At 40.4% G+C, this 18,112-nt stretch overlaps 1 protein-coding gene across 1 annotated transcript in view; it reads right to left on the bottom strand.

Moving 5' to 3' along the window:
* Positions 1–16,920, bottom strand: part of atp6v1ba (ATPase, H+ transporting, lysosomal, V1 subunit B, member a) — a 56,039-nt gene extending 39,119 nt beyond the window's left edge. Inside the window, exon 1 of the mRNA XM_083922658.1 lies at positions 16,738–16,920. Coding sequence (XP_083778784.1) covers positions 16,738–16,846 — 109 coding nt within the window. The 5' untranslated portion in view covers positions 16,847–16,920. The remainder of the gene's footprint in view (positions 1–16,737) is intronic.
* Between the last annotated feature and the right edge of the window lie 1,192 nt (positions 16,921–18,112).

The following is an 18,112-nucleotide window of genomic DNA, read 5'->3' as shown; positions in this document are numbered from 1 at the left end:
ATGATCTACCACCTTAAACATGTAAGTAACTTTAGACAAAACTTGATCTACCACCTTAAACATGTAAGTAACGTTAGCCGAACATGATCTACCACCTTAAACATGTAAGTAACTTTAGACAAAACTTGACCTTCCACCTTAAACATGTAAGTAACGTTAGCTGAACATGATCTACCACCTTAAACATGTAAGTAACATTCGCCTAGCTACCTGATCATGTTCCAACAGTCTTCTTGCTGATTTTTTCTGACACATTCGGAATTAGAATCTGAAATAATCTGCCGGTGTCATTAACAGGAGACAGACTTGTAAAATAATGGTTATTAATTATGTTAAATTATGTGATTCAATTACTGACGAAAGGGCTTTTTTTTTTACAGCACTGTAGGTAAAAAGTATTTGCAATAATTGCAGTATAGACAGCCTCAAATATCCGGTAATACCATAATAATAACAATAATAATCAGGAAATTTGGCCTACTACCTGAAGAAGCAAAAGAGCATCATTAGATGCTACTTCCTGATAGCTTTGAAGGTTGGTTTCTTGTTGCAAATGTATCTGATTTGGTGGCACAAAGTCTTAAGTAGGGCTGGGCAATATGACCAAAATCTCATATCACGATATAGGTAAAAAAAATAAGATTAAGATTGGTTTCATTTCTTAGCAACAATACGCATGAGTTAGTTATACAGCAGTCTTGCAATTGCTACACTTTTGAATTTGTGGGTGTTTTGTGTGAGTTCACACACAAGATATGCACTGTCTCTGTATTTTTGTGCCTGTAGTTGAAATAATACAATCTCATATTTATATTAAGCAGCTGAACCCAGTATGCTGCATATGTTCTACAACTCATGCAAAAAGGCAAAACGTTAGTAGTTTTTTGTTTTTTTTTGGGGTCTCGGCCTTGGGCTGAATGAGTCTTGGTCTGTATTGGTCTTGATACTCTCTGGTCGTGGTAGTGTCTTGGCCTCGGCTTAGACGGTGTTGACTACAAGTCTAGCCATCAGCCTGTAAAGTGCATGGTGGAGCAAAATATGAAATGATAGAAGTTCTTCTATCATCATACAATACATACCTTCATATTACACAGCCCCTAGTCTTAAGTGTGTATAATATTTGAATGGGTAGTTTCAGAGGGATTTAAGGCCTAACCCCAGCCCTATAGACTAGCCCATCATTATTTGAAAGAAAAAAATGTTCATAGTACCCTCTTACACATAACTGTGATGATAAAAAAGAGGTTTGCTCTCTCATTTCACAAGATAACGATTGCTCAATGGGCTATATGGCCATGAGGTGTGAAGTAGCAACATTTCCCATTAGGTTTGGAAAACTTTCTCCACCCCTCTTTTTCTACTTCATCTCAAGTGCAGCAGTCCCCTGGCTTGGCATGCAACAGCAGTATGGGTCACCCTGCAGCCTGTTCAGCTGCCAGAGCCCTTTGTGTACAAAGATGTTAATTGGTCCTAATCCGCCACTAGAAGCTGTTTTGGTAGCCTGACCTCGCACCCTGAAGGACACCTTGGTGTGAAATACTAAAGAGCCCATTCAAGCGGCACAGAAAAGAGGCACAGAGCATTCCAACACAATTCAATTTCCCAGCTGAAAGACGGGGGTTGGGGGTGGGGGGAGGGGGTCAATGCTGGGATGGAGATGGGGGCGCATCATCATTCTGACAATAAATGAGCGTTACAAAGCAGTGGCTGCTGTGATGTGCAGCTTCACAGTCACGTCTTAGCCTCTACTTGAAGGGATTCCCACAGCCCCACTGGACAGGGGAATGCTAATTGCCTCAAATCTACAACCAACTCGCTCGCTCACACGTGAGAAAATCTATGTTATTCTTCAATCACATGCACATACTGCACTGCTAACTGCAGGGGTATTGAGGCCACGCCCCCTAAATGCACTGTGCAATCCTCCATCACATGGACAGAAGGGTTCTAGAACCCTGGACTATTGAGGGCACATTTTTGAACCCAGACCACAGACTATTGAAGACACACATTTGAGCCAGTGGACCACATACAATTTCCGAATGGTTCCACAATTCCCCAGCTCAACTTCCCATAGAAAGCATGCGGATGTTCTCATTTGTTCAGGTCATCGCTATCCCCAAAGAAATTTAAGTCAAAAGCAACTGGACTTAGTTGTTTGTCTAGGAAGAAGTTTCCTCATCCTTAGAAAATTTCCGGAAATTTTCAACCCCTTTGCAAACCTTGGTAAAAGTAACAAGGGCAGCCAAGACGATATGAAGTTCACCATTATTCATCAAAAGGATTGTTTCAAAAAATTTGTCAAAGTCTCCCATGATACAATATTCATGCCACATGTATGTTGAGAGTTGTTGGTCATTGTAATGATTCCTCCTCACACAGGTTGTCTATTTTTTAAAAGTCCAATTCAAATAAAATCGCAGGAACAGGTAATGTGTTGAATTAGCAGAACCTGATAAAGTAACTTAAATACCTATGTGCAGAGTTTTGAAGATGCAGCACTGTTTGTACACTCAGACTTGCTGTAGTTTTTGTGATGTTAAGGCAAAGCTGTACTTTTACCTTTTGCTATTATTTTCTCCGCTGTACCTTGTACCCAATGAACGCATATCTCTCAGTAACCAGCTCTATTTGAATTGAACATGTAACATTTCCACTGGTGAGACTTCATTAAAAGTGTTGTTGGTTCATGTGGATAAACATGAACAGGGCCGGATGCTCATCATATCTATGGCATTTTCAATGTTAAGTTAGCATTCATGCTAATTGTCATATTTCGTAACCAATAATAAAAGAAACTCGTAGCACAGGCTAGTGTTCCAGTGTTGTGAACACATTATCATTTGTGCATTTGTATCTTTATTTCTGTATTTCCATTCACTAAACTAGGTGAAATCCCTCCATACAGCTGAGTCTGTGCACGCTCCATGCTGTTGCTGCACACGTCGCAAATGATGGAACGGTCCGGCAAATGATCCGATACCCGATCCAGCTAATTTGTCAATATCAGGACAGATATCAGATCTAAATATCCGACCGGTGCATCCATATAAGCAACTGGGTCGTTTCCTGGAGACATTGTGCTTTTCAACGTTTCAACTATGAACATCAATGCTGCAATAGCTAGTGATGAGGAGACCGGTTTGTTTAAGCAATCCGGTTTGTGACATTCACCCATCACTAGCAAACTACTCATTGAATTGTTTTGGTTCGTTTGTTCAAAAGGATCTCTTCACAGCCAGTATGGAAAGAATGATTGCCAACGACTTGTTTGGGCTGCCTGTCAATATGGACCAACCAGCTGCTAAGGCTTGTAGCATTGTAGAACAGTCTTTTTTAATAAACACCGGGTTCACCAACTACATTCTTGGTGCTTTGTTTTATGTGTAGGGACTCTTATTATCAGGCATGAAAATGGGTCAGGGGTGAAAAAAGTGAGAAAGATTGGGCGGATATTGTAAAACACTACAGCGACATAGGAGCGCATATATTGTCTTAATTTTATCAATGTAAAGTAATAGGCCTCAAAGTGCAACAACCTTGTCAAATAACAATCCTTGTTAAATGAACATACCTGTTAACGAGAGGTTTTCACTCAATTATTGGACCTTCTCCTTTACTTGAGTATTTTATTGCCATGCTCTTTTATTCTTCTACTCCTCTACAAATCAGTGGAAATATTCTACTTTTTACCCCACTGCATTTATCTGATTACTTCAGTAACTAGTTACTTTACCGGGCTCACAAGCACATATGAGAGAGGACAGCAGTCAACATTGGCCACCACGGCCATGAATTACTGTTTCACACAGGCTTCTACTCAAAGGGCCAGGAAATATTCCATTGTTCGTTCACATACCCCCCCTTAAAAATATTTTTTCATCTGATCTACACGATTCACGTAGGTCACCTATTTTGGTTTCAAAACAGCAAATTTTGCCGAAAGGTGAGTAATTTCCATGCCTGTATCATGCTACTGCACAGGCTTGGTGCTATGAGCAAAAGCAGTATTAATGGTTTAAAAAAAGCTGTTTTGAATGCTTCAGCCATCGCCCTGAGCTACTCAGCCTTAGGCATTACTGGCTGCTATTGGATTTTCAGGATTTCTCTGTTAATAGGTGATCATTAAAAAATAAAAAAAAACTGTCTGGATGTTTTCATGCAGACCACGGGGGCCATTTTCGCCGGAGTTACACTTTAAAGTGAAAGTCCGGTGTAAAATCATCCCAGGCTCTTTTTAGGCAAATAAACACAATTTTTTTTGTGCACGAACAACTAACAGAGAAATCCGGGACAGACACTAACAGTGGGTTACAGCCAAATACGGCTTTAGCCAAACACGGATTAGCTCAGGGTGGCGAGTTGAACACATTCAAACGTCTTTTTTAACCACTAATACTGCTCAAAATACCACCAAACCTCAACAGTAGCATTAGGAGAGTCTTTACACATAACACAAACCACCAACAACGTAGTTAGTGACATCAAAGATAATTAAAAGTGTTTTAAAAAAAACGTACCTACTCTGTACCAGCTTCTCTCACAGTAAAGTCCATTCAAGTCGATTACAAATACGATCCAAAAGGAAGGAGCCCACTGATGATTTATTCCAGCAAAACACGTATTGTTTGTGGCAGTGTGGTGAAATATATTTACCTCAAGTCTATCCGTAGCCAGTTGCTGCACTCGTGGAATGTGATTCTTCTTCAAGCTCGCCTTCTTTGGGTTCTTTGGGTCAGAAGCTCTTTTAGAAATTATGAAGTAATCCTTTTCCAAATGTTTGCTGCAGACACGGTAATCCCTCTGCCTGAGCGTCTCCATCTGCGTCTCAATGTCCAGATTCAAAACAATAAGCCACTGGTTTATCAGAGGACGCTCATCGTACCTCAATGGCAGCCTATGAAAAGTTTCTGGGTTGTAAGCTTTCATTTTTGTTTCGCAGCCGATAAAGATACACTTCTCTCATCTTTTACCATCTATTATCAACTTATATTTCACCAAACTGTCAAACTACAAGGTTTACGTGTTTTGCTGGAATAAATCATCAATCGGCCATCTTCCTTTTGGATTGGATTTGTAATCGACTTGAATGGACTTTACTACGAGAGGAGCTGGTACAGGGGCCAGTAGGTAAGTCTTTAAAACACTCTTAATAAACACTTGGTTCACCAACTACGTTGTTGGTGGTTTGTTTTCTGTGTAAGGACTCTTATTATGCTGCTGCAGAGGTTTGGTGTTATTTGGAGCAGTATTAGTGGTTAAAAAGACACTTTAATGCGTTCAACTCACCGCCCAAGCTAATCCATGTTAGCTGCATTTGGCTGTTAGCGACTGTCCTGAATTTCTCCGTTAATTGTCTCGGTGTCTTCTTTGATGAGTGTATTTGCCTAAAAAGAGCCTGGGATGATTTTACACGGAATATCACTTTAAATGAATGTCTCAACCTTAGACGAAGAGGGCTGATTATGTTAGCTGCTTAGCTCTGCAGTTAATGTTACCGTTTATTATTAGATGCTAGCGGCTTGTTTACATCCTTAGCCTTTTCCCTTGTTGTTAGCCTTGTGTGCTAAATATTTCCAAACGGCGCTTTTGCTTTGTTCATTTTCAACTAAACACTGGTAGTGAAGGTCCTCCAGCAGCAGCGCTAGCAGTGTTCAGTCAGCTCAGTGTTGTTAACATGATGAACCAGCATTCAGGTGATCAGAGAGACGAGCTGGAGCTTCTGTCTTGTTTTGTCTGCAGTGCAAGTTAGTATCTTATCCAATATTCCTTTTTATAATTGAATATTTTCCAAGTATCGTTTTTTTTGACAACCGTACTCCCTACCTCACTGCACAAATTGTGAGGAAATGTAATCAGGCTCGAACCAGGAGCAAATTAGCAAGCAGAGTGAGGCATCTTGTCTGCAAGGCCTTTTTGCTGGTGGGTAGTATAGTAGAGGAACAAAGCTGTCTATACAGAAAGGCAGCTGGTTAACCCAACAGCTTCATTACAAATGTGGCAGAGTGCTATGGTTACAATAGCATGGGCTTTGACAGGGCAACAGTTTACAGCCATTTGCTGTGGTTGAGACACATTTTGTCACAACCTGCTCACTTCACAAAGGGCCTCATTTATCAAACGAACGTACGGCAGTAAAACGTGCGTACGACCATTTCCTGGCAAACGTCGGCATTTATCAATTTGGATGTGAGCGGGAGCTACGATCAAATCTCACGTCTGGTCTGAGATCGTGTACACACATTTCAGCCTGTGTATTTGAGGTGCAGCTCAGCAAAATCTGGCTGAAAATAATGAACATCCTCAGCTGTCATTAAGCATTAGCAGTCACATATTAAGAACGGATCAAAACGGATTCTTAAAACGAATAAAAAATATATAAAAATTGTGGTTGGAGCGATTAATTGTACTCATGTGCGTCTGAAGGCACCATCCATGAATGATTACGCATTCATCAGCGCCAAAACTACCACTCGATAAATGTACAGGTGATGTGTGATGCCAAGCCATCGCTTTTAAACGTGGTGGCCAGGTGGCCGGGGGGCACACACAAGCAATTCTTTTAAATAGCGAAACAGCTCGGCTCCAGCCCCCCGCGACCCCGACATTGAATGAATGAATGAATGTGTTGGCGCGCGGCTGCAGCAAGACGCACTGCAGAGCCAAAGTCATCTCCTCTGTAAGTGGCTACCCTCGATAAATTGCATTAAATCAAACAAGGTATCAGATGATTAACATCTTGGTATGGTTCTTCTAGATGACAAAGGTATTCTCTTACGGAATACCTAATGACCCACCGGTAGCGCCGCATTCAGCACCCCTGCCGTGAAATGCACCCCCTGCATTATAGGTGATATTCTGGATCAGAAGGCTGTTGTATCCACCTATAGGAGTAGTTTATATACAGGTATACATACATAGAGGTTACCCACAACGGCCAGAACATTGGTTACTTACAGTCTTTAAACTATTTTAAAGAGTTTAAAATCACAAACTTGGATAATAGCGAACACAAAACAACACCTTTTTGTATGTTCTGTGGAAATAAACTGCAGCCATAATTATAAAATGAATTAAATGGATCTTTTGAAAATCACCTATAATGCGAGGGGGTGCATTTCACGGAAGGGGTGCTGAATACGGCACACATGTCCAACAGTGCGCACAGGCGCACAAGGGTCTCAGTGGAGCGCTGCTTCGGTTTGACTCCCTCCGTTATTATTTTGCATACAGCGTTTTTATGGGCCCCTTTTATTCCACTCTTAAGACTGCCAAAAAGCACATCTTTATTTTGCTCCATCTCAGATGTCAGGATGCCAATCTGTGTATAGGAAAAGTTTCTTTTCTAATCTGCGTTCCTTCTCTCCGTGTTTGACCTCAGTGGGCGAGGCCTCCGAACCAGGAATATTTAAGGGCGTGACATGTTAATGACCATCGAATTCAGCCGCCACATTTATCAAGGCCCGCTCATTCATACGTAGAGATTGGTCCGATACGAATGTTTCATAAATCACATGTGGGTCCTTTCCTACGACCAATTATGCGCTCAGATCTGCACCCGTTTCCACGCAAGTTTGATAAATGAGGCCCATAGTGTTTTATTATTTCCTGGTTACAACAAGGGGGCAAAGTTATAGGTTTATTCACAATTTACACACACTAGCATACTAGTTCACAATTTGTTTTAAAACAGTGTTCAAAATAACATACAATTATTGATTTACAATATATCACCTAAAACTACAGGAAATTGCTGTAATCACATAAAACCACATATCACTTGACCGACTAAGACTCTAGTTTCACATTAAAGCCTGGATCAAGAGGTTAGTATCTTTAGCTTGAGAGGCCGTCACATATCACCGATATGTAACTTAAGAGGTACAACCTCTCTTAAATACTGACTGTCAGCAACTGAGAATATAGTGGGATTTTCTACCGTCGAAAGTTACAAATAAACCTTTATAAACCACAACACAGCCAGCGATGTTGCCCACTGACAAAAAAAATAATCAAACAAACTATAATTTTAACGGTAGGTTTATTTTAAAGCTGATAGACAATATCAAAAGGAATATCCAGAAAAATCACATTAAAAAAAAATATATGAATTGATTGGCATTTCATTGAGCAACCAACCATTCTGGCTCCAACAGATTCGTCCTTTCACTTTAAGAAAGTACTTCTGATCTCAACTCGTTAACTCTATAAAAAGACACCTGTCCACAGAATCAATCAATCAATCTCCCACCTCTCCATCATGGGCAAGACCAAAGAGCTGTCTAAGGACATCAGGGACAAGAATGTAGACTTGCACAAGGCCGGAATGGGGTACAATACCATTGGCAAGAAGCTTGGTGAGACGATGACAACTATAGATGCGATTATTCAAAAATGGGAGAAGCACAAAATGACTGTCTGTAAATGATCTCAAGGCAGCAGGAACCACAGTCACCAAGAAAACCATTGGTACCACACTCTGCCGTAATAGAGTAAAATCCTGCAGCGCCTGTAATGTCCCCCTGCTCAAGAAGGCACATGAACACGCCATTCTGAAGCCAATGAAAACCTGGATGATTCAGCAAAATGCTTGGGGGATGGTGATGTGGTCAGATGAAACTAAAATCAGATACTCTTGAAACCTTAAAGATTTGGAGAGGATCTGCAAAGAGGAGTGGTCAAAAATTCCTCCTGCGATGGGTGCAAACTTAGGCCTAAAAAAACATTTGGTTTGGTTCTGGTTTTCCGACCGACCCTGTCAATTTATGTGCTACCCAAAAGATTTCATGAGCTTGAGGAAGAAATAGAAAAAATAAAAATTACACAAATTAAGATTTTGAGAACTATACGTTTTTGTATAACACCTCTTCATCCTGTACAGGGATGAGCGCATTCTCTTCTTTTTTAAATGAAAACAATGGCTTCACGTGGGATGTGCATGCAGACAACTGGATATCCTGTAGCACTTGTTATATGGTCGCAGGAGAAAGATGGACATATGTATTGTCTTCACTGTTTGCCCATGCAACGGCGTGACAAAATTGTATTATTGGGTTTGAAATCTTTCAGAAACGTTCTTGTCAAGCAGTGTGTCTGACACCGCCAGATGTTTATTTCCGGAACATTATCTCCTAGTACGCGAAGTGAGCCAGCATCACTTTGATTACATTGTTTCCTATTGTAATTTCCTAACTGGCAGCGAGCGACGCTGTGTGATTTTGTCGGATGCCCGGTTTCTATTTTATTTTCACGCTTTATTTATTCACACTCCTGTCGCATGCACTTTTAACGCATGCGACAGGAGTGTGAACCTCCTTCAGCAACATGCAATACCTCCACTGCAAACAGTTCCTTAAAGCTAAGAATATTGAACCAATGAAATGGCCAGCCCAAAGTCCAGATCTAAACCCCATAGAGAATCTCTGGAAAATCACAGCTGATATTCTATCATCATTATGGGCAATAAAAAAATAACAGTATTTCAAGTATTAAGATCAAGTATTTGTAAGTTGTTCTCTAATTTTGATCGCAACTACATATCACGTCAGTGTCACCTCTAGGATATTTATCAGCACTGGGGAAAAAGGGTTTTATTGTTTCATTTCCTCTCCACACTCCCTTGCAGCCAGACTGCCCCAAGTTCAACTCCCGGCCAGATCGGCAAAACTAGCTGCTGCTGTTACAGGACAGCCGCGAAAGTCCAGGACGCCACTGCAGAATCAATGGAACGGAATATATGTAAAACACTACACACTTAAGCGTTCATTTATTGCACTACAACATGGATATTAAAAACTATAGTGAAGTACTAAAGTTAACTGACACATTTTTGATAACCATTTGCCTTATTTTACAGATAAGGGAGTAAATTGTGGAGCGAGAGAGGGGTATAGAATGCAACTTTAAATGTGAGTACACACAAAGGCTGAACCACTTGGAGACCCTTCCCAACACTGGGCTCACTACACAGATTTAATCATCAATACCGCTATGGAAAATACTTGACTGTCTTTGTGGATTTTTTTCTTATTAGACAATACGCACTACATACTTTTCTAAATGACCCTTCCATTCTTAAGAGGAAGAATGTCACGAAATTAATGATGAGCGGTCAGCAAAACAAGTGTGCCATTCATGTGGATTAGTTTCTGTTCATGCAACAAAAAGAAATGGTGTCAAATCCTTAGCCTACATTTTAATGTTCTTTCATGAAAAGAATGGCGAACGCCCACGGGAAAGTCTTTTTTTTCTACTGACAAGCTAGCTGCTTAAGCCTAATTAGAATGTGGATTATAGAACTGTAACTAAAATAACATTGATTTTATAGAAATTACTTTCATGGTGACAGATGAGACATTTGTTTATCGTGACTACATTATTACCATTAATTAAATCTTCACAAAGAAGTATAGTGCCTTGCTCTATGTCTTTTCATAGCACTAAATGACAGAATGCACTACTAAAACAAAGAGCAGCCATTTCGTGGGCTAATAGCTTTTGTCGCATTTGACATGAGAGAGACAAAGGCCTTTTAAAAGAAAAGACTTGGTCTGATGAGAAATCTCTTTATTTGTTTATTTTCCTGTTCTGTCTCAGAGTGACTTTTCAATAGCTGCCTCTCTTAGAGCTCTGTCAAGTCAATAAGGTAGTGAAAAACCATCTCAACGTTGTGATCTTATAGGCTGTTTGATGCTTGGCAACTGGCTTTACTGGACAAAGTCTTTGTGGTTCCCTACACTAGACCGGGAGGTTACAGAAAGGGAAATGGCTAGTTTTGAGGCCATTTGTGATCTGTAGCTGTCAGGTCTTCATTCTGAAACATTCCAACACAAATAATAGCAAGCATGAAAGAGGATACACTCCATCTCCAGACACTCAAGTCAAGGCATGACTTAATTTGACAAATCGTGTCATTTCACAAAGCTACTCTTCGTGATGTGGTTCAAACACACAAATACGAAAATGTCCTGCAGCTCACTGACTGTTTTTGTTCTTATATAAATAAATGTAAAGTACATTTCCATTGTAAAATTTTTTATTGGTAAATCAACAGAGCCGTATTACACTGAATCTCTCTTACATTAAATAAAAACTATCATCAATTTCTAATTCTTTCAAGGGGCATTTTTTAATTTCTGTCAAGGTGGACACATCATACTTTTCTCTTATTTTCTATCATATATTGTAGGGCTGCAACAATTAGTCAATGTTGTCAACAAAAATCGACATGACATGAGTCACAAATTAATTTAATTGTCGATAATTGTCAGTTACATCAACACACAGCTTTTTAACGCTGTGGAGCTAAACATTATCATATCTTATACGGATTGAGATTTCTCACTTTCTACCAGTCTTTGCTGAGAGTCGAATGTGCATAGTGACGCAGGTAAACACCAGTGGGACAGGGCTGCGGCTGATGTAACTATCAAAATGTATGAAAGCATTTCACTCTGAACACACCAAGGAAATAATACATGTAAAATTTGCAAAAGACTAGCTCGCTTTTCCCAGCAGCACATCGGACACACTGACACGGACACGGACACAAACGCACGCACGCACGCACGGACGCACGGACGCACGCACGCACGCGCACGCGCTCCAGCCGGGATCCAACTAGGAACCAGTACCTCTTGCTGTGAGGCGACAGTGCTAACCACCACACCACTGTGCAGCCCGCCACCAAACATGGTTTCTACAATTCTAAATATACTGTCAGCTATTGTCAAAGAAAGATATAAACAAAACGCATTCATGTTATAACAACCATTTTTTCAATAAGATTCCCGTATTAGAAATCCCGTCACTCAGTAACCTGCTGCCGTGACTGTGGGCAGCACTGGACTCATGCACCGCGACTCATGTGCACCCTACGATGTCAGTCAGACACTTGCTGCCCAGGATGAGAGGGTTTATTGTTATTACACATTAATAGGATTAAAAAGAAGAAATGGTACAAGAATATACTAGCAAAACGTGTTTTGCAATTCAGCTTCATCACTAGCCTAAATTAGAAATAAACATTGCAATGTGAATAAGCCTATTCTATTAAAGATTTACTACGTAAGATCTTCATCCATGTATTCTTGAGATCTGGTGCGGCGCCCTACCTAATATACATCTTCAAAATGGCAGCACAGAAGATCGATACAATCAGCACAGTTTCAAGATAAGTGTCACCAATTCAGCATCCAACCAAATGTCTTCTGTTCCTGAGTTGTGAAACATTACGACATAAGGGATACAAAATGTCATCACTTCATCATTATATCCCCATTTATATTAGACATTTGTGTGAAATGTCAGAACCAATGTAGTAATTCTTGAGTTATGGGCAAAAAGGTTTTGTGAGGTCACAGTGCCCTTGACCTTTGACCTACAAAATCTTATCAGTTCTTCTTTGAGCCCAAGTGGACATTTGTGCCAAATATGAAGAAACCTGGGGTTCCTGAGATATCGCGTTCACAAGATTGGGACAGACTGATCTACGTATGGACGGACGACATTAAAACATAATGCGGCCACGGCTATCACCAGCTGGAAGGCAAAGAAGGAAAAAAAAAAAAAGAGTTATGAAACCTACTCTAGATGGTTACACTCTGCAGTCCATAGTGGTTGGCTGTCCATCTGAAAAGGACCAATGTGCCTCATCTCATCTGACACACAGTGCTAAGCAGGACACAATGTGGGCATGACGCTCTGCTCTGGTGAAGAGGCGTTTGTATTAGCACTGGCACCCATGTAATATGATGTATTTCTGTGTAAATTCTGTGGTTTTGCACTAAAGTCAATAGAAGTGCATCTGCAGCTCTGGGCCTCTGTGTGTATGCATATAAAAGCAGCAGGAAGGACATTAAAGGAAAAGAAATATCTCTAGACACCAGCAGGGTCTTAAAGCATACTAAAGATAATGTATAATACAAGATTCTCAGCAGTTATTTGAGATAATCATTTGGCTCTGAATTGCGGCCTCAACATCAGAATGGCCGCTGCTGCTTAGTAATTTGTTTGATGAGAGAAAAAAGGCAAGCTATTCAGCAAATTACAGAATTTCAGAAGTAGGATGGTTAGATGTTTTTAGGGCAAGGTTTTTAACACAGGTTGCATGCTCTATGCTTACCTCTCGGATGGCCTTAGCTCCATTAAGTCATTTCCTTCTAGTTTGTTAAGAGGCTTTTAGTCCATGCTTGCCTCTCTGACACTTAGACAGAGGAAAAACCATCAACCTGCTGGCTTCATGGCTCGGGCCATATTCAAAAGCACAATCAAAAATCATGTAATGGCTCAACAGCAAAGTGCCAAACACCAACATAATTTGTAAAACTTGCTGTTGATTGAAATAATGTAATCGGTCTGGCGATAAAATGATCAATAAGACCACTACTAAACACAGTAGTTTGTTTTGTTTGAGTAGAAAAAAAATGGCACAATTATTTGCACCTTCTCTTTACAGAATACTATGGAACATTCTTTAAGGAAGACATTCATCTGAAACTTTGACATGATCAAAACCCATGTGATACACTAAACTAAACAAAACAGACAAGAACTTTGTTTAAATGGAAACTGTGTCATTTCTTGTAGGTTAGGTTAGTTAGTTAAATTGGTACAAGAATATACTAAATTAACACGGTTATGATCAGTTTAGTTAAAGATGAAGTAGGTAAAATGGTTAAAAAAACTGCCATAGGTTAGATTTTCTAAAGCCTAAAAAACAGAGCCAAAAAGGGATGCAGAAGTCTAGTTTTCTCTCAGAATACTTGAAATATGATGAAAGATTATTAATTGATTATTAATTAAATCTCTTGAGGTTTTGGACAGTTGGCCTGGAAAAATAAGACATTTGATAATGTCAGTTTAGGCTTTATGAAATTGTGATGGACATGTTAACTGTTTTCGACTGACATTTAATGGATAAAAGGTAGACAACTGATAAATTACTTTGAGTTGCATCCCTACCATTACGTTTTGGCTATATTGACTATACTTCATGTATTGCAGCTTAAATAGTGTTTCCCCAAGGAGGGAGTTGTAGCAGCAGAGGTGAAGCGTGCGTGTGCTCTCTCACTCTCTCCCAGAGATGACACGGGTCAGTTCACAGTGTTTCCCTGCAACAATCTAAAAATGGCTTTGTCTCTTATTTCTCGTGACAGTCTGGAGAGCTTCACCTAGCTGCAGGTAGTAGCTCAGATCCACCAGACACAAGCCGCAGCTTCAAGGGTCTGATCCTAGACCACATTCCCTCCCCTCTGGATCACCAAAATTTCTGTTAGAACTGTCAGCGCCGCCTCTGTGATGCCTGGTGGATCACTTTGTTCTGCTGTATTCAGTTATGGTACTGTTGCTAACCAAAGGCTAACAACAAAGCTGACATTGGCTTCCTCCACAACAATATCACACAGCAGTGGGCAGAGGGAACAGGCTGTAGTGCTAGCTAACAAGCGTTAGATGGGTCAACTACCCATGGAGCTAACTTACTATAGCCAGCATTAGGTTGCGTATTTAATTGTTGCGTAGCCTAGGACTGTTGTTCATGGTCAAAACAATCATCTTAAAAATACATTTATGAGCACTGATCTCTGTTGTAACGGTTTAGCCACCAAGTATTGGCTTTTAGTCCATCTGCATGGATTATCACATCAATAAATGAGGTCCCTACTAGGGTTGGACCCGAATATTCAAATATTCGTTCGTTGAGTCAATTCTTTTATTTTATTTTTATGCTTAAAGGTTGAATATGGAGAATGAGCAGAACAACACCATCTAGTGTCTGAAGATCGTAGTCAAAACAACAAAAAATAACTCCAGCAGTCAGGTTGCCAGGTTTGTTGCCGAGTGTGTCAGATACCCGCCTGCTCCATGTCAGTGATGAATCAAACAGGGGAACCACTCATTTGGACTAATTAATGAATTTGACAACAGTATTTAACGTTGGCCAGTCTTCAACTGGAAGTCTTTCTGTGAGTGCTGTAGAATCGATAGGACAGTGGCCCTCCAGGAGCAGGATTGGACACCCCTGATGTAGGATATCAATAAAGGGGAACTATAAAATAAATTTTGTGAGTACATTCTTGTACTATTTATTCTTTTTAACTGCACTTTTAAAGTTCAAAACAATTAGTTGCAATTCATTAATTTTAATCGAGTAATTTCTTATCGACCATTAATCGGTATTCTCATTCTGAGATGGACTTTCAAAATTAAAGCCCTACAAAATGTCACAGTATACCAGCTGTGTTCCCTCTAAATTCAGATTAGTTTACTAGACTGGTCACGCTGGTATGATCATAGGCAAAGAGGTTAAATCTAATTGTTATGTTGAATTTCATTAGAAACTATTTTTATAACATCTAAATAAGTGACAGCGAGGGTTTGGATGACTTCACACATTAGTGCGATGACAAGGAAGAAATATGCAGCAGGTCTAGCACTACATTATTATCTTAAAAATACACAAGATTGGATTTCTCACTCACAACGCTATAGCACATCCGCTTAACTATGCATTTTTTCACAAGACCTGGTCAGTTGGTGTATCATAAGACAAGACAGAAAACACTATGGCACTGATCATTATGAAATATGACATTTATAATAAAAAACATTTTAAAAACGCATTTCATATAACCTCTGTTCTTATTAGCATAGATAAACCTTTAAAGCACCACTCCAGTAGAACAGCACAGACACATTACTGTACTAAAATAACAGATTTCATCTGGCTAACAACTATGGGCCAATGTGTCGTTAAACCAATAGCTGTGGTTTGACTTTTCAGAAGTAATCTATTAGTAGCATTACTCGACAACTGTGGCCATAAATCACAAACGTGCATCTTCCTTTCCATCAGGCCCTTTTCTGGTCTCATCAACACCGAGGCAGGCTGCACTACTCATGTGATCGGGTCACATGATAGATCATCCCGTCTGTCAGCAGTCTGTTCTGGTGAACCTCACTTACATGCTGAAGCTACCTATATGAATTACAACCTGTATGCTCTACTGGAGTTTGTGTCACGTTATATTCCCAACTCAACTAACAATAAGAGACAAAAACGCACTGCACGGGGGCTCATTCACTCGTGTGGCTGCCGTCCGTCAGCTGACTGTCTGATCCACTGCGCTACTGACATTTAGCTAACGTTAGCTGTGTGGGATTGTAGAAACGCTCCGCTTGTATGCAGTCAACGCAACAGTGACAATGATGTAGTAATTTGTCTCTATATAAAGTTAACACACGACTCAGTTATACTATGCTTAGTTAAACTAATGGATGTGTGGCTAAGATGCTTAACTACGACTCCGTCTCTAGCCACTGTTAGCTACAGCAAGCTTGGTTAGCTAGTTTGCTATTTCAGACGAATGACATATGTATAGCTAGTTTTATAAATACAGCATGGCATGCAAATGTTGGTGGCGGTTCTACTCTCAAACTATAACCATGACCCCCATTGTCAGCGTAAAACAGCTGGCTTGTTTATATTCGTTGTTAACAATGTGTAGCTCCATAGCTTGCTAGGTAGCTAGCCAAAATTTCCCCGTATGTCCTGAATTCCAGGTCACTGGGAACACTCTTCTATGAACAGTCGTGGTTGAGGATTTGTACTCTCTTCTTGAGCATTGACACACTTGACGTACTTCTCGCTGGTCGCTTGTCATTGAGTGCATCACCACAACCTTGTTAGCCACCAGCTACAGCTGCAGCTACCTCCAGCAGCCTGCTAACGTAACATACTTAGCCGAGGTTGAGAGATGTAGTTTCTGGTCACAGCCTGGGTGTGTGTCCTCGCAGCTGCTGCCAAGCCGTTGATGTCCAACGCCCTGTTTGCCACCAATGTTGCCATCGTCGGATAAGGAGCAGGAGACCTGGGGAAGCTAACGTAGGTCGATGTCTAGCTGACACTGAATAACAGAAAGGAGAGCAGGGCGCTGGTCATATGACACTGAGGAACCGGATGTGTGATGGAGAGGGGCTGGAGAGGGGCTGGAGCCGGATGGTGCCCGCTCAATGCTTTGGAGCTTTGAACTGTCCGATGGGCGAGTAGTTTATGTGCGCGCATGAGCAAAATATTAGTTAGTAGGGCTCTTGGCATTGTGTCTTAATCCTAGTACTCTGCCAAAGGATACAATATAGCAACGAATACAAATATAAGTGCCTGCACATAGCATGCTGTTATTAGATCTAACAGCCAATTCTGCTGCATTAAAAAGGAAAAAAATAAAAAGATGGAACTCATGCACTTGCCATCCTTAACGCGATCTAATGCCTGTAACTATATGTTTCGACATATTATCAGAAGCCTAACTAATATTACTGCAAAATCTGGTATCAAGCATGCATTGTAATAGCCGTCTTGATAAACTTAAACATTTCCACAACATGAAGAGGCTACTCCTCACCCTGTTTCTCTGAGTTTGAAGCTGAAGGCTTTTAATGTGAAACTCTTCCCGGGAAGTGTTGAGCTTTACTGACGGATTTAGCCCTATGATTTAGCCCAGAGAAAAAGAGGAAGCAAAACTAATTTTCATCATCATGATTATTGAGAGCAGTGTTGTCTGTAAAAGATCAGTCAGTAGGCTGTGTAATGACTTTGTTTTGTTCTTATGGAAATAACTAGAGGTTGACCGATATCGGTTTTTCTATGGCCGATGCTGATCTTTAGAAATCCGGACAGTTGATGGCCGATATACAGTAGGATGCCAATTGTTTTTGGACGATTTTTTTTTTTCCTTCTGATAAAATATAACAGCCTTTCCTAAGAACAGAGGCTGTGTGTTTGTTTGTGTGTGTGTGTGTGTGTGTGTGTGTGTGTGTGTGTGTGTGTGTGTGTGTGTGTGTGTGTGTGTGTGTGTGTGTGTGTGTGTGTGTGTGTGTGTGTGTGTGTGTGTGCGTGTATGTGTGTGTGTGAGACTATAAAAAACGGACATAATGAGCATATAAAATATGTAGGTGTAATTCATCCATGAGACCAAATTGTACTCCCCTATGGGAGTCAGAATCAGAATTCTTTATGGTCATTGTTTTTTAGTGTCCATCTTGTCAGACTTTGACTCAATTCCTCTGACCAAAGAAGGGCATGTATGTGATGTTTGGGGGAGGGACACACGTC

Source organism: Echiichthys vipera (genome assembly GCF_963691815.1).
Source record: "Echiichthys vipera genome assembly, chromosome: 11".
NCBI classification, from domain to species: domain Eukaryota; kingdom Metazoa; phylum Chordata; class Actinopteri; order Perciformes; family Trachinidae; genus Echiichthys; species Echiichthys vipera.
The sequence above is the reverse complement of the archived record's forward strand: the minus strand, read 5'-3'. Positions and strand labels throughout refer to the sequence as shown.